Here is a 22,003-nt window from a genome sequence, read left to right on the forward strand (position 1 = left end):
TCAAAGAAGGAAGAAGGGTCCTAGAGCAGTAATTGGGGAGGTAGATCCCCAGACTCCAAATCCAGTCCTCTTTCAGCAAGTGATGTGAGAAGTGACTTCGGTTGGTCCCCATTTTCCAAGTTGGGCAACTGAAGCCAGGATATGGTGGGGCCAGAAGTCGGCCTCTCCTTTAGTTTCTTTCTCTTGGGGTGCCCCACGCAATCCTGCCTCCTCCTGTGGGTTCCTGGGAAGTTGGCACATGGCGGAGCCCCACACACCCACTATTTTCATTGGCATGTTAGGGATGATTTATCTTTTTTTTTTTAATGACAAAGCTTTTTCTAAACTGCTGTTGTTTCTTTAAATCCTCATTTCTTCCCGGTAAATACAAATGAAGATACAGTACAATTAATTTTCTTGCTAATCAAAATATTTGATCAAATGAAGCAATTTTTCAATTCTTAGAAGCAATTACCCCGTTCTTCAGGAAGGGGAGGGATTCTTTCCTGAGTGATTCCAATTAGGATTCTTGCTACCTGCTGGGTGCCTGGCCTCTATGGAGTGAAAGGTTTCCTCTGCTCCCCACGCATCCACCCACCCACTGTCCTCCACGCACAGGGAAGGGACTGGGGTGGGCAGCATCCATATCTATACAGAGATCTAGACACACATGAAAATGGAAATATATATATATATATATATAAAACTTTGTGTGTGTGTGTGTGTGTGTATAATCCTAACCCTGAGATTCACTAAATGAATCATGCAGCTTAATTAGTAAATTGCAACCTTTAACTGTTGAACTCATATCCTGGAAACATTTGCAATCCCAGAAGTCTAGCGTGGGCAGAGGCCTTGCCAAGGCAGCAGGATAGGGTCCTCCCTGTCCTCAGCCCCCACCTCCCCAGGCTCAGTCATATCTAGGACCCTGGGGCTGGAGAGCCCTGGGTGCCACCAGACGAAAGAGCTTCTGAGTGGGGAGGGGCCTTGCCCCAGGCCCCCAGCAGTGAGCCTCCCATGCTGGGCTGAGCTGTCTGCAGCACACAGGGAAGCACCAGCCCACCTCCTGCTGTGGCCATGCTCCGGGGTTTTCATCCTGCCCTGTGGGAGTTCTCCTGGAAGGGACCTCAGAGGCAGGTTTATCCAACAAGGGAGGAAGTGGAGGGGCAGAGAGAGGGGACATTTATCCAGGATTATAGAGGCCAAGCCAGGATCCATCCCAGCCCTTCTTTCCATGACATTGGATGGCCTCTAAGGTTCCTTCTGGTGCTGCCACAACTTGGTTCTGTGTCATCCACGGTCTTTGCACTGTTTGACATTCCCCATGCCCATGCTGGAGTGGGGCAAACCATGTGCAACCCAGCACGGAACGGGACTGGAGTTAAAATGGCCGGCTCATGGCCGGGTCCTTGTGGGTCACACACCTGAAGCATGGCCCAGACCTGAGCTGAGGTGTGATCCAGTTACTGGACAACACGAGCCCCTTTGTAAGCAGCAGCATAGGCAGAGACACTGGTTTCCTTCTGAAAAATCCAAACAAGGGATGAGTGGTGGTGGAGGCTGGACAGCCCATCACAGCAGTTAACCCCTTCACTTTGGAGGAGAGACAGACCCAGACCATGGGGGGCATTGGGTCCTCGGGGAGGTGCTTTACATCCTGGAGAAGTGGGCGGCAGAGCTCGGATGGATTTTGCCAACCTTACAATCTTGGGGCCTGAGAAGTAGAGCAGAGGCTGTAAGAGCTGGGAAGGGTCTTAGAACACGGGATGCCTTTAGGACACAGGCTCTCAGCTGGGCGCCACCTTAAAACAGAATAGGGCTGAAGGCTTCCGCTTGGACTATAGGTCCCAGAGGAGAAAACAGGCTCAGAGGGCAAGGGACCTGTTCTACCTCACAAGGGTGGGGTTAGAACCCAGGTCTCCCTGTTCCTTGTGTAGCAAAGCCCTTCCGAGACGGTTTCCAGTTTGTGGTGATTATTGAAACCTGAGTCCAGTGAGTTTGCTTGGAATCGAATTCCATAAATTCTCTTAAAATGGATGAAGAATGGGGAAATCTCCTCAAAGTAGAAATATAAATATGAATAAATATAAATAGCTCTCATCTACAATCCTAAAAAGTCGGCTAATAATTTCATTTTCACTTTTAAGAAATAAGCACACCTAGCTTGTTGCTCCGAGGCGGGGGGTGGGGGAGGGTGCTCAGGGTGCCGGTACTGGCTCCAGAGTAGTGAGCACCAGCCACAATGCAGACCTGCCTCCCACATCTGCACGCTCAATTCCTCTCCTCATATTTCTTCTCTTAATAATACAGCTGTAGCTCCTATCCTGAGGGGACTTTTTATGTAAAGCGTAGTTAATATTGGAAAGTGTTATTTGCATCTGAAGATGGTGGTGTCTTCTCTGATTAGGAGAAGCATTCCGTCTAGTCAGGGAAAAAGCATAATTTTTTTCCATTCAGATATAATGATCCTGGGAGAAGTGACAGAGAAATGATCGGGCCAGACCAGCAGCCATCTGCTGTTCCCGGCATCGCCTCCCTCTCAGAGCGCGACAATGGCGAGACAGGCTGGTGGGAACAGAAAGGAGGACCCGCAATCCTTGCCTTGCACTGATTTCCCCTTTCGAGAAGTCTGACTCAGGAGAAATCCTCCAAGAGCCTGATGAAATCTTCAATCACATAGCAGAAGTGCCCATTTACCGGGCCTGTTATGATCAAGCCCATTTTACAGAGGGGGAAAAGCGAGACTGTCCTGGGCTCATGTTAGGGTCCCAGAACCAGGGCTGGGTGGGGCCCTAGGGGTTGTCTTGTCCCTTTCTCGTAGGTGAGAAAGCTGCCCTGAAGGGAATTCCCTGAGATAGTGGGGTGACAGATCAGGGCTGGAAGGCAGGGCCTCGAGGCCAACTCTACCCTCATTCTATAGCACCGATGGTTGGGTAGAGGGTCTAGAGAAGTCCTTGAGCTTCAGTTTTCAATTCCAGAGCATGTTAAGTACACACCTGCAGGGCTGGAGGAGGCTGGGCACAAATACATGGTGGTCGGAAAAGGGTACCTTGGGGCGTACCTAAGTCTGGAGGCCGACAGGACCGCACTGTAGAGTCACGTGAAAGAGGAAAGCTACTTTCTGGAGCCCAGCTCCGGCCCAGAGGCCTTGAGTGCCAGGCTAAGCAGCTGCTAGTTTATTTTAGGCATGCCTCTGAAGGTCTAGGGGAGGGGAGGCTTGAGCTGAAATCTGCCAGTGTAGGGGAAAGCCCACAGGGCTGGGGGGCAGGGGCCTCAGTTCTAGTCTGGATGACTTCTTAGTTTGGGCCACAGAGAGTGCTATGAAGATTCACGTCCTTGGTCATTCTGAGCTCTGTGGCCTTTCTTCCCCGGGACTGTATTCTCACATGTGCAGCAGGGGAACAGGACCCCTGGCTCATAGTTTTCCATCTGGTCCAACCCCTCATCTTACAGAAGGGGAAACTGAAGTCCAGGGATGTTTTTATAATGGTTTACTTTAGGGACACAGGTTGTGTTTAGAGCACTAGAGATGGGATTTGAACCAGGTCCTCTGAATCCAGAGCCAGAGATCTTTCTGTTGTATCTGGTGGCCTCTAGGCTTCCTTCTGGCCCTGGGGGGGTGTGTGTGACAGTTCTGTGCTGTCGCTGGCCTTTCTAGTGCTCTGTGATGAGGATGGATTTGTACATAGGGCATGAAATCCGTTCTCGATGTTCCTGCTGGCACAGCCCTGGTGTACTCAGTGATGAGGCCAGCGGTTTGTCCTGGGTGCTCATTCACAGCAGCTGGAATTTCAGAACCTTGAGACCTACCTGTCCACCACTTGTATTTTTCCTCATGGCAAATCTCAGCCAGTTGACTTTGGAAATCATCCTAAACATTCATTAAATGTGATGCCTTCTCACTGTTGGTGCTCTGGGGTGGAGGCCCTAGATCTCGTGGCCGCATCACAGTGGCCTTGGGAGAGAGGCAGGGCAGTTATGAGGAGGAGGAGGAAGAGACTGGTTTCATCCTCCCCTTCTTTGGTGGATCTCACAAAGAAACGGTCCTGAGACATGTCAACATCCTGCTCTCTGATGGATTCTTGTGTAGGTGAATCGAATGACCGCTTTTTATGACTGAATAAAAGCACTGGGCCAGAAGCGTATCTGCCGTAGCTCCCTGAAAACACCCCAAGCAGAACACCAAGACAACGCCCCTGGGACAGGAAGGAGAGAAGAGGATGGCTCTGGTTTCTTCCCCTCGCTCTATAGGTTTTGAGAGCTTTTTGTTTTCTGTAGTTTGTTGAGTATGGCAACTTCTGTGTAAGATGTTATCTTAAATGTTCTATTTTGGCAATTTACTACTGTGATAATAGTGCTAGTCCTATCATCTCATTTTCATCTTTTCTGATGGAATTCAGATAGAAATGGGTCTTGGGACGCATGGCTTTCCGACTGCTTTTTTTCTGCTTAATGTGCTGTAGACTATTGTGTGTAGACAAACTGACTGCTTCTTGTAATAGAATAAAAGTAGTGGCTACTATTATAATCAATAATAGATTGATCCATAAAGTGATCTGTTAAGCACTTGTCAGTCTCAGTCACTCTTCTATTAATGGAGACTCTCCTAACATCTTAGACAGTGAAGCATGGGTAGCTTCTGAATGGGCCCTTGAGAGGCACTCTGTCTGGTGTATAAAGTGTTCTTCTCCCAACAATCCTCCATGTGGGGTGGGGTGCAGCTGTCATGATCCCCATTTCACAGATGAGGAAACTGAGGCTCAGAGGGATGATGCAATTGGCCTAAGGTTGCACAGTGAACTTAGTGGCTGAGTCAGAATTTGAACCCAAGCCTCCTTACTTTGCACACTGGACTCCCTCTACAAGCTCGGCTTCACTAGCCTTCCTCTTTCTGTGACTTCATTACCCAAGTCCCTCTTTGCCACGATTATGGTGGAGTCCCCTTTCTTCATTACCTGCTTGGATGGGTCTTGCAGAAAAGGTAGGTCATGTTTGTTGTGAGAATCCAAAGGTGGCTTTGCTGGGGCCTTTCCCAGCAGGCTGGGCCAAGAGCTGAGCTGAGATTTATCCTTTATCAATGAATCCATTACTGATTCTCCTTTGTCTAGACTGCTGCTGAGTGGTCGGATAAAATGCAGAAAGCCTGTAGGCCCAAATCTCCGAAGGACCAGTTCTTGAAGGATATCCTGACACGCATCCGGGATGTTGTGACAACTCGCTACTTGAACATATCCCAGGAATTTTCTGATCTTGATTGTTACAAATCAAACTTGATATCCAGAGAAGACTTCAGAAGCATCTTTAACCGTCACTTCCAGATCCTGAATGATGAGCAAGTAAGCCATGCCCCCACGTGTCAGGCCCGCAGCCGGCACATGGGAGTGTCCTGGGGGTGTGGGAGTGGGCGTGGCTCCGGCCATAGCTATTGGTTCTAAGCCCAGGTAGCTTGTATGAACGCTGTCCAGTGATCTGGGGCCCGCTGCCTGAGCTGACAGCATCTTGTGAAAGGTGGGTGGCAGGGTGTCCAAAAAAACTTATGCCACAGAATCAGATCACTTTACAGACTGGATGGTGTTACAGAAATGTAAGTGCTCTTATAATTCTAATGCTCCCATCCAGCCACCCCTAGCTTCCAGTGAAATTACATGTATTTAGGAGATCTGAACTGAATTGAAAAAATACTCAAGACAGTTAGATTCAAACTCAAACTTAAGAAATATTTACAAAGTCTCTGAACTCTGGGCTTGGAAGTGGATGAGCTAGGATCCAGGGCCTGTCCTCAAGAAGTTTCCAGTCTACAGGCACATAAAGAAACATAACACTGGATAAAAGCCTTTGGCCCCCACTGAGAGAGGGAGGAGGGCAGGGGAAATCAGAAACAGGAAAGATCCCGTCTAGGAGGGCTTCTTGTCTGGGTCTGCCCACAGGAAGATGGAGAGATGGGGTGGTGGGGCAGGGGTGAAGGCTGAGGGGCACTCAGGGGCAAAAACAGAGAGGAGGTACTGGGGGGGCTACAGGCATTCTATGGGCTTGAGTCCTTGGCTGCATTTCTTTAAAGGACAAAATGAAATGTAAAATTTGTTTTTTTAAAAGCTGTGACTCTTCCTTAATTATGACCAGCCTTCTGTTCATTTCTGTCTCAGAAGGCAAGTGCTCTGTCTTTGAATCCTCTAGGGCCCAATTTCTAATATCTGGGTCACCAATGGAAAATCCTTTAATAATTCACCTTCTGTGGCACTTTAGGGTTTCTAAACGTTCCCCCACACAACCCTGTGAGGTAAGGAAGGCAAATATTATTATCCCCATTTTTTAAGACATTGAGGCTTGTAGAGGGGAAAGGACTTAGCCAAGGTCACTCAGCCCATAAATTCATCCGGTAGTGGGATTTGGAGCTGGAAGGGAGGGATCATAGGGATGGTGCAGCTTGATCCCCTCTTTCTACAGAGGAGCAAACTCCAGAGAGGAGGTAAGTGGGTTTCATAATGTCACAGAAAGCCAGAACTTGAGCCCCCATTAGAGCTGGAAGGGGCCTCAGAGGTCGCTGAGTCCAAGCCCTTCCACTTGAAAGAAGAAGAAACTAAGGTAGGTGCAGAAAGGAGAGCCCATTTGTACAAGGTCTCAGAGTCGTGGATAGTGGGAGAAACTCTCTCATCCCAGAGTCAGGGTTCCTTTAAGCCTGTGACTCTTTTCACTAGACTAGACTAGGCTAGACTTTTCATTAGACTGGACTCTTCTTGGTCTCAATTTCCTGTTCTATCAAATACAAGGGTGGGTCTAGTTACCTCCACAGCCTTTCCCATCTCCATCCTCCTCTGATCTGTCTGGAAGTTCAGAGAAAAGTGAAGGAGCTTGTGTCTAGCTCTCTGTCTGCCAGCAGAGAGTTCACCATTCTCAGCACTGCACTGGAGAAGCTGGCTGACCTGTCCCAGGCAGGGGTCAGTATGGAGCCCCTCCTGCCTATGCTAGGGGATCAGCTCCTCCTGGGCCACCAGCTGCAGCCATGAAGGCAAAGCCCAGGAGACCCATAGGCCAGGCATCCCTGCAGATGACCCACACAGACAGAAGGCCTCTGGCAATGCCCAGAGCCTGCATGGCATTATGGGAAAAGTCAAAGAAGGATTTGGGAACACCCTCCCAAGCTGTTGGGGTAATAGACTGGTAGAATTAGATCTGGACAGGACCTGACAGATTCCCCACAAATGCCCAAGTAGCCTATGCTTAGACACCGGACATGAAAACTCACTGCCTTATGAGACTGCCCATTCAACCCAGAGGGGATTAATTGTCTGAATTTCCTCCAAAGTCTGCCTCTTGGCCCTAGTGATGTCCAGGCAACCCAGGCTAGCCCATCTTCCCTGAGCTCCCAGGTAGCCATCCAGAATGGAACCCAGGCATCATGTGCTGCAATCAGTGTCTGAACAGGAATCCCCTGGTCCTCCAACAAGATACCCCCAGTCCTACTCCTGAGTATTCTCCTTCCTCACCCTGCCTCCTAGCTTCCTTGACTTCCAGCCATGTCAACAAGCCTTTATTAAGTGTCTATTATTGCCAGGCACAAACCCTGTGATCTCCGCCCTCGAGCACTCCCAGTCTTCCTGCTGAGTCTGCCCAACCCCACTTTCTGCAGGACGCCCTCCCTGGTCTGTTCGCCTCCCTCCCCCGCCTGCAAGTGCCTTTCCTCCTGTATATCTGTGTGGCTTACATGCATCCCTGTTGTTTTCAGGTTGTCTTCCCATTAGAATGGAAACTCCTGGAGGCTGGGAACTGTGGCTGCCAAGCCTTGCATCCCTGTTATTTGTAAAATACAATACGTGCTTTATAAATATTTGAGGGATCCACAGACCCCCCCCCCCTTTTGAAAAGATCTTCAGGAAAGGGAACCCCATTGTCTTTTTCCATTGGAATATAAACTCATGGAGAATAGGGGAGTGTTTCACTCACTCTGTGTCCCCAGTGCCTGGCATACAGCAGGCACTCAGTAAATGCTCGTCAGTAGAGCAGCAGATGGGTGAACTCCCCCTATCCCCCTCCACTTCTGGAAGCTCTGATTATTAGAAGAGTTTTCTTTATCTCAAGCTTCCTTCAAATGCCTTCTTTGTGACTCCCACCCCTGTGCCCAGTTCTCCCTCGGAGGCGCAGCTGGACTGGACTAATGGCTGCTTCTCAAGGAGAGCCCTCCGTGGGCTATGGGGATTGCCCCTCACCCTTGTGGAGCCTGTTCTTCAGCGTCTGCCTCCTCCCCTGACTGTGATTCAGCCTCCCTTTGCTGCTGTCCTTCCTTGGATGGGGTGCTGAAAATGGAACCCAGGGCAGAGGGAGTTTCATTGTGTGGGTGAGGTTCCCATGTGAATGTTGTGCTTAACAGGAGCTTCCAGAAGGTTCTGTCTTGCCACGACTCACTCAGAACCCCAGTGCAAGCCTTCCGGTTTGCTTGCTGTTGCTGGACGAGGATGCCGGGATCTCCTTGTCTTGCGTGGGCTGGATGTGCAGCAGCTGCTCATGGGCTGGTCCCGGCCCGGATCCGCCTTTCTGAACCGGGCTGGTTCTCCTCATTCAGCCTGGTGGGGCCTCCACCACACTGATGCCCGACTTATTTCAGATACCTCGAGGCATTTCATCATGAGTGGCTCGGGCCATGCCCAGCCTCAGCCCCTCTAGTGGTCAGAGGGTCAGGCATGTGCTCAGCTGGCATTTCCATGTTCTAAGGCTCATCCCAGCTCTGGCCTTACGTGATCTTAAGGCATAAGCATCCTGGCCTTGTGCCTTGGGGCTGCCCATACAATGTGCCCATCTTCTAGGCCCTCTTTGAAGTAACCTGCAGGTAATCTTGCTTTGGCCCGGACTGAGCCCAGACTCAGCTCTTCTCTGTTCTCCTGCCTGAACATCCATCAAACCCAGGAGTGTCAGAGCTGGGGAGTCCGGGGGGCAGGAGGCTGGAGCTCCCATGTTTGAAGCTCTGCTTTCCTCCATTCTTTTGGGGGCTCCTCTGGGTTCATAGCCATGGCCCTCCGAGAGATCACATTGGAAGCAGCTCCTTTTCCTCTCCTTTCGTCCTGGACTTATCAACCTATAAGGTCTCAGAACTAATGTCCAAGCATCAAGACAAGTCCTGTGGCTGGGAGAGCATGAGGAAGCACCACAGTGCACAGAACCCTGGCCCTGGAGGCAGGAAGACCTGAGCTCAAACCTGGCTGTGTGACCCTGGGCAAGTCATTTCACCGCTGCCTGCCTCAGTTTCCTTATCTGTAGAAAGGGGATCATAATAGCATCTAGTACATAGGATTGTTATGAGGATGCCACGGACGATACTCGTAAGGCATTTAGCACAGTGCTTCGTACATCGTAGGTGCTTAATAAATGCCTGTTTCCCTCCTCCTTTTTTCTGCCTTCCTTCTTTGCATCCCAGAAGAGTAGAATCATCAAATCAGAATCAGGAAGTCTGAATCTTAAAGCCAGAGTCTGCTAATGAGACCAGGGAGCTTGAGAACGTTAGCATTCCGACTGAGATTAGACCTTGCAGAGGGAATCTCGCACATCCTGCTGCCCTCATTGCCTGCCTCCTCAGGCCAGAAGGCTCAGATGGAGGGAGCGCCATGCACCATCCGTCTGCTGATGGGCACAGCATGTCTGCTGGAGAAAGGCTGCCGAGGGCCTGCCAGGGGGCTTTGAAAGGACTTCCCTTTGCACAGGGAATCCGCCACATTCTGCTGTGGCTTCCTCAGGTGAGAGGAGCTTAGACGGCGAGAGCCTTGCCCTGCCCATTCCCTGCTGGGCACAGAGTGCCCCCGAGGAGGACTGCAAGGGGCTGGACCAGCACAAAGCATCTCCAACCCAGTGTCCCAGCTGGGATGTCCAAAGAGGAGCAACCATCGTTTGGCTCCAACCTCCCCTCTCCCGCTGTGCCTGTGCTTTGAGGGACGAGGAAGAGGAAAGTTGGTGGGGAGTGAGACTTCCGTCTCTAGATGTCCCACCTTTGGAGGGAAGAGGACTTGTGAAGTGGGGCCTTCCGTCTGACCATCTCCTGTTGCACTTACCTCCAGCTACATCTCTGACCTCCATTGAGAAGAGTGGCACCTTGCACTTGGTGATGTCTGGTCACACCCTTCACATCCCAGTGACTCTGAACTCTTGTAAATCATCATCCAAACCCCATTCCCACCCTACCCCCACTACCTGATTCCTCATTCCAACCCTCCCTCGAGCCCCCATGCCTCCATACATTCCAACCCAATCCCACCGTTACCCTAAGTTCTAACCAAACACCGGCCAGCCCTTCCACTGTGCCCACTGTAATGCCTGTTCCATGGGCAACAAACTTTACTTCTCCTGAAGTCTTCCTCTCCCACTCCTTCCATCTAGTAGTTATTATTGAAACCTGACTTCTGCCTGGTGACACAGCCTTGATCTCTGTGCAGCCTTTGATCACTCTCTCCTCTCCAGGTTTTCATGATACCCTCCCCCAACCTCACCTGGTTCTCCTCCTGCATCTCAAGGACCACTCCTCCCGGTCAGACCCTCTAACCATAGGTGTCCCTCAGGGCTCTGCCCTTCTCCCTCTAGACCACTTCACTCGGTGATTTCATCAGTTACTGTGGATTTAATGACCATCTCTATGTTAATGATTCTCAAGTTTATCTATCCTGCTCTGCCGTCCCTGCTGACCTCCAGTCTCTCATCTCTAAACGCTTTTTTGATATCTCAAATGGATGTCCAGTAGACATCTTAGATTCAGTATGTCCAAAGCAGAACCCCTCCTCTTTGTCTCTACATCCTCCAGCCCCTGCAGAAGGCAGTGTCATGCTCTGGGTCCTCCAGGCTCCCCCCCAGGAGTCTGCCTGGATCCCTCACTGTCTCTCACCCCCCCCCCTTATCCAGTTTCCGAGGCCTCTCCCGGAGATGCCCCCTTCTCTCTTCTGACACTATTGCAATAGCTGCCGGTGGGTCTGCCGGCCTTCAGTCTTCCCCCTCCAGACTGTCTTCATTCATCCTCCAAAGTGATTTTCCTAAAGTCAGGTCTGATTGTATCACCTTCCCCCTTTCCCACTTCAGTATCTCTAGTGGCTGCCATTACTTACAGGCTCACTATACAGGCTTTCAGCATTCAAAGCCCTTCTTAACCTGGCTCCTTCCTGCTTCTTAAACTTTAATCCAGTGACCCCGACTTTTTCATTGTTCCTTGCTCCACCTTCCAGTCCTGGGCATGGTGCCCTAGCTGTCGCTCGGGCCTGGAATTTACTCCCTCCTCATCTCCCTCCCCTTTCTACAAGTCCCTTCTACAGGAAGGTGATCTCCCTCACTCCTGGTGACTTTGCTTTGTTGATTATTTCCAGTTCAGCCTGTCTTTGTCCTGTTTGTATGTGTGTTTGCTGGTAGTCTCCTCAGTTAGGCGGTGAGCTCCCTGAGGGCAGGAGTATCTTGTTTTTCATTTGGCCTTTCTTTGGGCTCCCAGGGCCTGGCGCACAGTAGGTGCTCAATGAATTCTTACTGACCTGACTTGCACATGATTTAGAGGTAGGGAGAGGATGGAAGTGGGGCATACTTGTTAGGGAACTTATGCTGTAAAAGCCCAGGCCAGGGGGGTCTTGTTTGCTCTGTATTCGGATGGAGGCAACAGGAAAGCACGGGATAGGGCTCTAAATCTCTGATATGGTGACCCATGATGGGGGAGATGTGAAGACAGAATTTCTAGGCCCTGGCACTCTGGGGGGATAGGTGCTGGGGGTAGGAGGTGAGGGGGCAGGGAATCACAGCCTCTCAGAATTCTGGGCTCTTTGAATGTGACAATCACAGAAGAATCCTGAATGTCCCGAGACCTCAGAGGTCATCAAGGCCAATGCCCAGCCTGGTTTCCTGGTGGTATGACTCATGGGCTCTTGAGCTGTCAAAGTCTTTCCATTTTCCCAAATGTCTCCCTGTCCGTTATGTCAGGGGCCCGCTCTTTTCCCTCCAGGTGCAAGGCCCTGCTGATGCTGGGGCAGCAGGTAGGCGGGTCCTGTTGAGAGTGTGCCAGGGAGAAAGGAGGGTGCACCCAGATGCCTTTGGCTGAGCTTAAAGGTGTGCTGGCTCTGCTTCCTCCGGCTTAGCCTGGGTGCCTAAAGGGCTGAAATCTGGTCCCCAGGTCCCCTGTCCATGTTAAAATGCCCTGCAGAGGGTGTGGATCATGGGTTTGCCCTGGCTGTCTCCTCTTCCTTCTCTAGGGCTGAGGCTGGCTGGAATTGGGGGGAGGCTCTGTCCGGCGGCTCAGGCTCAGAGTCCCCATTAGCCCCGCCTCCTCTTGGGTCCCAGAGCTCCAGCGTGGGGAGGGTTTCCCTGTCCCAGCAGCCCCCCTGACCCGCCTTTCCTTCTGCCTCCAGTTCGAGAGTCTCTGGAACGAGCTGCCCCTCAGCAGCGACGGGAGGCTCAGGTACCAGGACTTCCTGAACAAGTTCAACATGGAGAAGACTCTGAGCCCTCCGGCCACGGGGGATTCGTTGAAAACCCAGCGATCGGGAGGCGCCAGCCCCGAGGCCGAGGCAGCGCCGGGGACCGCGCCCGCCACGGCAGGCAGCTGCCCTCCAGGCTCGGCGCCGCGTCCCCAAACTGGCCACGAAGCTGTAAGCGGCCGCGGCCGAGCACCTCCGGTTCCCCTCTCAGGCTTTCCCTGCTCGGGTGGGCGCCCGGCCTGGGGAGACACGTAGGAGGGGGAGGCAGGCTGCCCCACTGCGGCGTAACATCGGGCGAATCACTCAGCCCGGTTCTGAGCCTCAGTGTTCTGGTATATAAAATGGCCTTAATCCTACTTGCCCTAAGTACATTCTGGAAAAGTGAGATCATGGGACGTAAGAGTCCAGATTTGGGCTGGAAAGTTCCTTACAGATCATCTGATCCAAATCCCTCCTTAGTTTGTTTATTGAGGGTTAAGTGACTTGCCAAGGGTCACACAGCTAGTAAGTGCCAAGTGTCTGAGGTGGGCCCTCCTGATTCCAGGGCTGGTGCTCTGTGCATTATGGTGCCACCTACCTGCTCCCCAACTCATTTGAAAGGTGGAGAAACTCACCTTGGGTGAGGTGAGTAGGGGAGCAGGGCTAAGAACCCGGCTCCTTCTTTCCTCCTGAACATTCCTCCTGGCTACCTTTGACGGGTGAAGGGGGTCTCCCTTTCTCAGTCGCCTACCTCATTAATGGCCATTAATCCCCCATTAATGGTCACACTCCAGACACTCAGTAACGATGTTAACTCAAAGATGTTGAAGGTTTTGGGCTGGGATGGGGTGAGGGGAGGGGAAGAAAAAGGGCCCAGGGTCAGAGAGAAGGAGGGATTGGATGGACCCAAGAGGAAGGCCATCGCCCTGTGGCAAGACCAGGGGTGTGCTGGTGGGGCAGAGCTGGCAAATACCTTGGCCTAGTGCTCTGGTGAGAACTCATCCCAGCGGTCAGGTCTGTTGGGGAGTGGGCTTTGGCTCCAGGTGGCTGGGCCTGGGGACATCCATGGGCAGCCACTCTTTCCAGTCTCTGCACGTGGCCCACCCACCTGGCTGCCAGTCAGCCACATCTGTTTCCTAATTACTTTGATATTTCATGATGTTTAGCTGTCGGAAAAGTGACTCTGAATAAATTACAGAGATACTACATGAAAACATTTTAGCCTAAACACTGACCACCTCAGGTGTATGGCTTCTTACTGGGGGAAACAATCAATTCCATTATTCAGTTCAATCCAGTGAACATTTATTAAGCACCTACTGTGGACAGAGAACTTGTGAGGCCTGAGGGGGATACAAAATTTTGCTAAAAGAACAGCCTTAGCATTAGGGTGTGAGGTCCACAGCTGAGGAGAATGCAAAGGAAGGCTAGGGAAAGGCATACAGAGGGTTGTAGAAGAATTCTATAGTTTTGGGAGGGTGGAAGGAGGAGGGGGGAGGAGGAAGGGTTCTAGAGGAGCTGGAGTTTTAACTGGATCAGTTAAATTCAAGGGGTGACAAGAGGGAGAGACAGAGCACAGGACAGAGGGAATGGCATAAGGAATGGCATGGAGGTGGGAGAGTTAGAGGCACGTTTATGGGGCAGAGATGTTTATGAATGATGGTGCTATGACATAAGGCAGGCTAGGTCAGGACAGCACCAATTCCCGACCCCCTCTCCTTCCCCCAGAACTGGGAGTCCCACATACCTTTGAGCCCCTTGGAGCATACATGAGCATGGGATGTACTCCTATCCCACCCCACACTGCACATGGCACAGTGATCTGTGGATGTGCCTTATTCCCCTCCTAGGCTCTGAGCCCTAATACACTCCTCTGCACACAGTTGGTGCTTACTCCATGTTTACTGCATCCCGAGGCACTGGGGGATAGGGAGAAGGGCAATGCTTTGGAATCAGAAGGCCGGGGTTTGAGACACACACAGACTATGAGACCCTGGATCAGTCCCTCCACCTCTGAGACAGCTGCTGATCTGAGCTGGTAAATGGTCGTGATCACGTCAGCGTAAGGAATATAGGAAGTACAGATCCAAATCAGCAAAAAGGCGAGAAAGCCTCGGGGAAGCCGCCTGTGCAGCTTGGGGCTGGTGACTCTCTGGCCCCAAGAAGGGCAGGCTGGGAGGGAGGGGACCCCCCCCCCAGACCTCTCTGCCTCTCAGCTTCCCTCCAGCCCTCTCTGACCGCTCCTTGCTCCTGCCTCCAGGCTCCCCCGACGGCTGGCTCCACAGCTTCCCGGGCCTGGGTCCCCCCCTTGCAGAACTGTGAGGCAATCGAAACAAAGCTGAGAAGGAAAATTCAGGGCTGCTGGAAGGAGATGCTGAAAGAGTGTAAGGAGAAGGACGTGGACAAACACGGAGAAATCACCGTGGCCGAATTCCAAGGTGCGAGCTCATCATCTCCCCCCTCACCCTCCCTTGTCACAGACCGGCAGAGAAAGCCAGTTGGGAGGCACTGCAGAGCCCACCTGGTCTAATATCATTTGACAAACGAGGAAACTGAGGCTAGAGAAGGGCCACCCCCGAAGCCCATAACGGGATGGCCAGGGCTGGTTTCAGGGCCGCGCTCTGACCATGGCAGATCACAGCTCTTTGGGACTCCCGGCTTCTTCCTTTGTCAAAGAGGGCACGTCTCATTCTTGTCCCGGTGGCCCCAGCACCTGGCACAGTACACAGTAAGTGCTTAATAAAGGCATTATGGAAACTGGAAAATGCAGGAGAACTGTGAGCTGAGGCATATTCTATTTCTAATGAATATCTCCTTCTAACCCCGTGACGTCCCAAATCTCTGTGGTGCCATCATCTGACTAATTATCCTAGTTACCATGCATCAGCTAGATGGCGGAGAGCTGAGCAGAGCCTCCAGCCCCCGCTGTGCTGTGGGAACGGTCTCCACCCCCCACGCCCATCTAGGACGTTGTTCCTGTGGAGCTGGCCACTCCATGTCAAGCTCACCATGTTTCAGGGGAACTGCGTCAGGGTGGAGAGCGCCCGGCGCTTAATTCAGAAACTAACCCAGGATAAGTCATGTCCTTTCTCTGAGCCTCAGTGTCCTAATCTGTAAAAATGAGGATGAGGATATCTACCCTCCCCCTGCTGTTGTGGGGTAGGGTTCCGAAGTCCCTTGGACAGGGCCAATTACGGATAATATGGAGAGAACCAGGTGTGAATCCTGCCTCTGACATTTCCTGGCAGTGTGACCTCGCCCCAGTCATGATTTCTCCTTGAGCTTTCTCCCCCGGGCCCTGCCTTTTTCAAAGGGCTCTTTATGGAGCGGGGTGCCCGGGTGATGGCGGACGGACAGTGTACTGAGCGCCTCCTTTGTACTCTAGCTCTGGCGGACAAGTACAACCTGGAGATCAGCAAGGACGAGTACCAGCATCTCATCACCAAGTACGACCTGAAGAACAGCGGCAAATTCGCGTACTGTGACTTCTTCCAGAGCTGCGTGCTGCTCTTAAAGGGCAAGGAGACCTCGCTCATGCAGAGGATGAAGATTCAGCAGATCTACATGATGGTGCGTATGTGGCCGCGTGCTGCCGGCTCCTGCCCCAGCCTGGGCTGGGCGCCTCGGCCTCCCTGTGGCTTCCTGCCCTCCGCTGACCTCGCTCTTGTTGGCACGGACTGGGCCCGGGGCTTTGAGCCCAGAGACAAGTCACGGTCCTCTCTGAGACTCGATCTTCTAATCTGAAAACAGAGGGGGTTGGGAGAGATAATGGTAGCTAGCATTCACGTAGTGCTTCCATATTGGCACATCGCTTTATAAATATTATCTAATTTGATCCTCCCAACAGTGGCAGGTGGACTGAGTGGAGGTGGACAGTACACTGTCCCCTATTTTTGTCCTCAATTGACAGATAGGAAACTGAGGTAGACAGGTTAAATGACTTGCCCAGGGTCACGCAGTGTCTGAGGCTGGATTTGAACTCAGGTATTGGCGACTCCAGGTCCAGTGCTCTGTCCACTGAGCCAGCCAGCGACCAGGCGCTGGATCTCTAGCACTAACATCCTAGGTTCTGGCTATTCTGAGGGCACTCCCAGCTTGTCTAAGGTCCCTCCCTGCTCTGATTGGTGAGCACCTTCCCTCTGGACTTTACCCGGTTCCTTGTTTGTGCATGGTCGGCTGATTTCCTGGAGAGCTGTCTTGTTCTCTCTGTATCCCCAAAGACACATAGTAGGTGCTGAATGATTGTTTGTTGACTGACTGTGTTCCCAGGTCCTCCTACCTCTGACGGTCTAGTTCTGTGGTTTCTATTGTATTACTGTTGTCACTGACAGTGACATTTCCTGCAGGTGAGCCTTCCTTATTCACACAGACCCCTCCCACCTCCATCCCAATAGTGGGCATGAAGGTCAACCTCTGTTTTTATTCACAAGGGGCTGTGTTGAGGTGGAAGGAAGGAGCTGGCCATATGCTAATGTGGCTTTTACAGGGAGACACAACTACAGAGGGGACATGAGTGGCCACAGAGAGATGTGGCAGGAGAGAGAGAATCTGCAGAAGGTCCCTGGGGTCCAGGACAAGAGGGAGCTGCCATGGGAGTTAGAAGCAAGGCATTAAGAGCCCAGATGAGAGACAAGAGAGGAAAAAGGAAAGCGAAGACCTGGCGATGACCAGCCTCCCTTTGACTTGGAGAAAAGAGCCTGCTTGGACCCCTCTGCTCAGTCCCAAAGGGAAGGAAGGATCAGTGCAGCAGCAAGAGGAGCCACCCTGACTCATACCAGAGATTGTTACTCTTATGGACTGAATTCACTCAGAGGGAAGGTGGGACACCCTAGAAGGGGGAGGGGAAGCCTGAGTTTTCCTGAGGCAAAGGGGTCAGAAACAAGGGTGCCCTGTTGGGCTCAATCAGTCCCATCCTATATCTGATGCCTTGTTAGCCCTAGTGCTCGGGTGGGGTGGGAGCTGATGCTCCTTTTTGGAGAAAGCAAAATGACTGCTTGTTCCAGGAACTGACATTTTCAAAATTCCCCTGGGCAGGGCCATGAACCAAAGAAATTATTGGAGGGAGATTTCCCCTCTGCCCCTCAGAGCTACCTGGGCACATGGTGTAAATGACCCACAACTTCCAGGCTGGTGGATATTTATGGAATGCGTTGGAACTGTGAAGGCCGATAGGAATGTGAGCTCTCTTTGCTGTGTCCTTCAGAACCAGTCCCCTTCCCAGGAGGCACTTAGCACGTGTCCTTTGAGGAAACTCAGCCAGGGACTCCTCGAAGAAGGGAGCTTCCTGAACACCAAATGCCATTCCCCAATAGAGAAGTGCTCAAAGGATATGGACAAATACTTCTCCGAAGAATTACTATTGACAGCCATATGAAATAATGTACCAGGTCCTTAATAGGAGACATATAGACCAAAACAACCCTGAGGTATTATCTCACTCCAAAAATATTGGCAGAGATGACAAAAAATGAGAATGCTCAATTTTGGAGGGCTTGTGGGAAGACAGGTGTGCTTATGCATTATTGGTGGAGCTGTGAAGCAACCGGCAGTCTGGAAGGTCATTTGGAATCATGTGAAGAAAGTGACTAAAATGTCTATATTTTGTGATGCAGAGATTCCCTCGCTGCGCATACATCCCCAAAAAAGTTAACAGGGAAAAAAAAGATGGGCTCCGTAAATACCAAAACATTCATAGCAGCACTTCTTTGTGATAGCAGAGACACGGAAACGGTATAGATGTTTATTGGTTGGGGAAAGCCAAATGAACTGTGGCATGACTAAAATAGTGTTATTGGTGGTGATTGATGCTGCTGATGAATTCAGAGTAGCTCAGGAAGACATGTGAAGTGAAGGAAATAGAACCAAGAAACCTCCAAACACAACGGCTACAGTACAACAGAGGGCAGCACTATGACAACGGCCAACCTTGGGGCTGAAGCAGAAGCTTGCTAACAGTGGAGTGGGCAGTTGGGAGGGAATGTTAGAAGAGAGAAGCCCAGACACCTGTCAGACACCTGCTGCCTTCTGACACTCCTCGTCGCCAAGTCGGATTGCACTCCCTCCTCAGCTCTGCCTCCTCTCTGCAAGGCTCAGCACAGGCTCAGGAGCCTTCTAGCTCAAGCCCAAGCCCAAAATACTGAGCGCTGGTTCTGTACAGATTTTGTGAGCTGTTGGGGCCCACTAGCCAGACATGGATCGGGATGACTGGAGCCTGGAGACAGGAGCTGTGCCTTTGCACGGCCCTCTGTCACTCCAGTCCAATTCACTGGCATGTCAAGGCATCACCTCCCAGATGTCAAGGCCCTTCAGCACCAATGGTGTGGGTCCCTGAGAGCAGGGCCTGGGTTTCTTTTCCTTTCTTTGTATTCCCACTGCTAAGCCAGGACTTAGGAGATGCTTGATAAATGCTCAGCGACTTCTTGTTGACTTACATGCTTGGCTGTGTTCCTCTTGTTTCCCTTGATAAACCCCTCGAGGGCAGAGACGGTTACTGCAATATCTGGTACACAGTAGGTGCTTAATACATGCTTGTTGGGTGATTGAATGTTTATACATTGTTTCCCTAGATGGGATGTAAGCTTCTTTAGGGCAAGCAGGGCTGGACCATCTCTTTGTCTCAATTCTCCCAGTACCGGCACATAGTAGGTTCGAAGTAAGTGTTTGTTGAATTGAATTGACTGAGGAGTCCTGAGGAGCAGGATAGCTGGGTTCAAGATAAGGGAAGTGGAGGAGGAAAAAGGGTCTGCCTGGGTGGGCAGCGTCTTGAATGACGGGGATTACAGGGTCAGGAGCTGTGGGCAAAGCTTGGAGGCTGCCTTGGTGGACTTGGGCTCTCTGGGGGACTCTGCCCCTAAGTGAATTATTGTTATTGAGGCTCTTGGTTTCCTTCTGTCTCCCTTCACCAGAAAGGTTCGGGAACTCAGAGCGCTTCCTTTTATGCGGCTTTGCTGAGAATCCAGCCCAAAATTCTGCATTGTTGGAGACCTATGCGGCGCACTTTCAAAAGCTATGATGAATCTGGGACTGGCCTCTTAAGCATAGCTGACTTCCGGAAGGTAAGTGGGGCCCTGGGACTTCTGGCGACTCAGGGAAAAGGACCAGGAAGGAGAGCAGAAATTGGATGGGCCCCTTCCTACCCAGTGGAGCCCATCTCCTCCGATGCTGTCCCTCCACCGTGGAGCCATCCCTCCACCAGGGCAGATCTCAGCTCCACCTTGCTTGCTCAGCCTGGGTAATTCTTTTTTTTTTTTTTAAAGCAATTGGGGTTAAGTAACTTGCTCAAGATTACATGGCCAGTTATTTCAGGGTGTGGTGCTAAGTATCAGAGCCCAGGATTTGATCCAGGTCATCCCGACACTGGAGCCGGTGCTCTTACTCGCTGAGCCACCTGGCCTCCCCTAAGCAATTGGGGTTAAGTAACTTGCTCGAGGTTACACGGCCAGGTGTTTCTGGGTGGGTGCTAAGTGTCTGAGCCCAGATTCGATCCCAGGCCATCCCGACACTGGAGCCGGTGCTCTTACTCGCTGTGCTACCTGGCCACCCCAGCCTGGGTAATTCTTATTCATATTCTCCTAGGCATTCTCCATAGATGTGTGACCCAAGCCCTAAGGCCTTCCTCAGGGTCATTTCATGTCTTGGGGCACCATGAAGATCCACCCAGAAAAAAAGGAATTATTCAAATCCAAGGGACAGACAGCTCCTGTATCTCCTGACATGGGTGTCTCATTTAAAGTTTTGTTGGCTTTTTGCCCCCTGCTCCTCTCCCCTTGTGCTTCTCCCCAATTCGATGCCTTGGGTTGGTAACAAAACCCCAGCACTGAAGCAAACCCATGGGACACAATGATGGTATCTGCTGTGTCTCTGCCACTTTCTGTGGCTCTGGAAAGGGATGATTAAATCAGGAGGGAAAGTGGGGAAGAGGCCGGCAGTTTGGGCCAAAGCAACAAGGGTGGAGTCTTGGGGGTCCCAGGGCCTGTCTGCTTCTTCTTGTCTGAGTGACCTTGAGCTAGTCATTTTCCACTCTCTGTGCCTCAGTGACTCTATTGGGTTTACAATAGAGGGACTACGAAGCCCTTTTCACTTTGAGATCCAGGGTCCTAGGTTTCTACAGAAGCCATTTCTCCCTGGGCCTCAGTTTCCTCTTCTGATTCTTCTACTGCCTTTCTGTGTGGCCTTGGGCAGGTCATTTCCCATTTCAGAGCCTCAGTTTCCTCCTTTGTAAAATGAGAATGTTAGGCTACTGGAGAGCTAAGATCCCTCCCAGCTCCCACATTCCTCATTCTCAGGCCCCTCCCAGCCCTGACCTTCCCTGTTTCAAGGCCCCTCCCAGCTCTGACATCCCCTGTTCTCAGCCTCCTCCTAGCTCTGACATTCTTTGGCTCTATGGTTATGGTTGGCTTACCCCTTACAGCCACATCAAAGAATCAGAGTCCTAGACCATGACAGGCCCTCAGAGGTTACCTCAGTAATGCAGGCGTCCATGATGGGGAGCACTATCCATGCTTTGTCAGCCTGCTCCATTGTGGGATAGTCCTTCCTTACACTGAGCTCCCACCCCAGCAGCCCTGGGCCAGCCCCTGCCCTCCCCACTCCTCTAATCCTGGCTCTTCTGTTCTCCAGGTTCTTCGGCAATATGGAATCAATCTTTCTGAAGAGGAGTTCTTTCATATTTTGGAATATTACGATAAAACTTTGTCTTCAAAAATATCCTATAATGACTTCTTAAGAGCGTTTCTTCAGTAGGTGACAATGGGAGCTCACCTGCAAGTGTCAGCTAGTGGAGGAGACGGTGGGCCCCTCGAAAGAAAGGCTCCGATGCTAAGAAACTAATAAACTAATAAAAGTCAGACGCCTGCTTGTTCTTTTCAAGAGCTCATTGGAAAAAGCTCAAGTCATTTCCCCTCAGTCTGATTCCCTTCTCTCTCCTCTGCAAAATCCTTTCTAGTTTTGCCCTGCCCCCCAACATTCAGCTGCAGCCACTGGATCCCTGGACCCCTGAGATCATGATCATGGGGCCTCAGCCTCCCCCAAGGCCAGTGGCCGCCTGCCTACAACCCTTCATCCTGTCAGAGTCATGGTCGCAGGTGGACAGCTGGGAAAAACACCCATTCTATAGTGGAGAAAACTGAGGTACAGAGAGCTTTGCAGCTTGCTCTGGGTCACAGGGCTAGGAAGTCCCTGAGGTGGGATGAGCTCAGAACTTCCTGACTCTTCAGTCCAGGGGCCCATCTTCCATGCTAGTGGGCCTCTCCTGGCTCCTCCAAGTACCCGTGTGGAGGTGGGATCGTCACCTTCTATGCCTGCCCCAGATCTGAGAGGGGCTGAAAACCAGGAGTCTGCAGACTGTTCTCATAGAGCTGGCAGAGTCAGAATCCGAGCCCACATTTCAGCGCGGCTCCTTCAGAGCTGGAATCAACCCCCCTCCACGTGTTCCTGCATCGTCCTTCCAGGGTCCCCACGCAGGCACCAGGTCATGACCCTTCACTTCTCACTTTCCCTCATCCCAACGTTGACAGGCTGTCAGATCTCATTTCTACCTCAACATCTCTTGGGTCCAGTCTTTTGTCTGCATGTGTAACCACCACCACAGATAGCCGGGACCTCAGTGCCCCTTGCCTAGATTA

The 22,003-nt window shown here is 51.5% G+C and overlaps 1 protein-coding gene across 1 annotated transcript in view; it reads left to right on the forward strand.

Moving 5' to 3' along the window:
- The window catches only part of EFCAB6 (EF-hand calcium binding domain 6), a 195,544-nt gene extending 174,363 nt beyond the window's left edge, over positions 1-21,181 (forward strand). The window contains exons 27-32 of the mRNA XM_069102833.1: positions 5,088-5,315; positions 12,333-12,572; positions 14,641-14,818; positions 15,766-15,950; positions 19,286-19,435; positions 21,000-21,181. Coding sequence (XP_068958934.1) covers positions 5,088-5,315; positions 12,333-12,572; positions 14,641-14,818; positions 15,766-15,950; positions 19,286-19,435; positions 21,000-21,122 — 1,104 coding nt within the window. The 3' untranslated portion in view covers positions 21,123-21,181. The remainder of the gene's footprint in view (positions 1-5,087; positions 5,316-12,332; positions 12,573-14,640; positions 14,819-15,765; positions 15,951-19,285; positions 19,436-20,999) is intronic.
- Positions 21,182-22,003: the final 822 nt, after the last annotated feature.

Source organism: Petaurus breviceps, unplaced genomic scaffold (genome assembly GCF_028583685.1).
Source record: "Petaurus breviceps papuanus isolate PSGF00001 unplaced genomic scaffold, PetGlider_PUasm1.0 558, whole genome shotgun sequence".
Classification (NCBI taxonomy): Eukaryota; Metazoa; Chordata; class Mammalia; order Diprotodontia; family Petauridae; genus Petaurus; species Petaurus breviceps.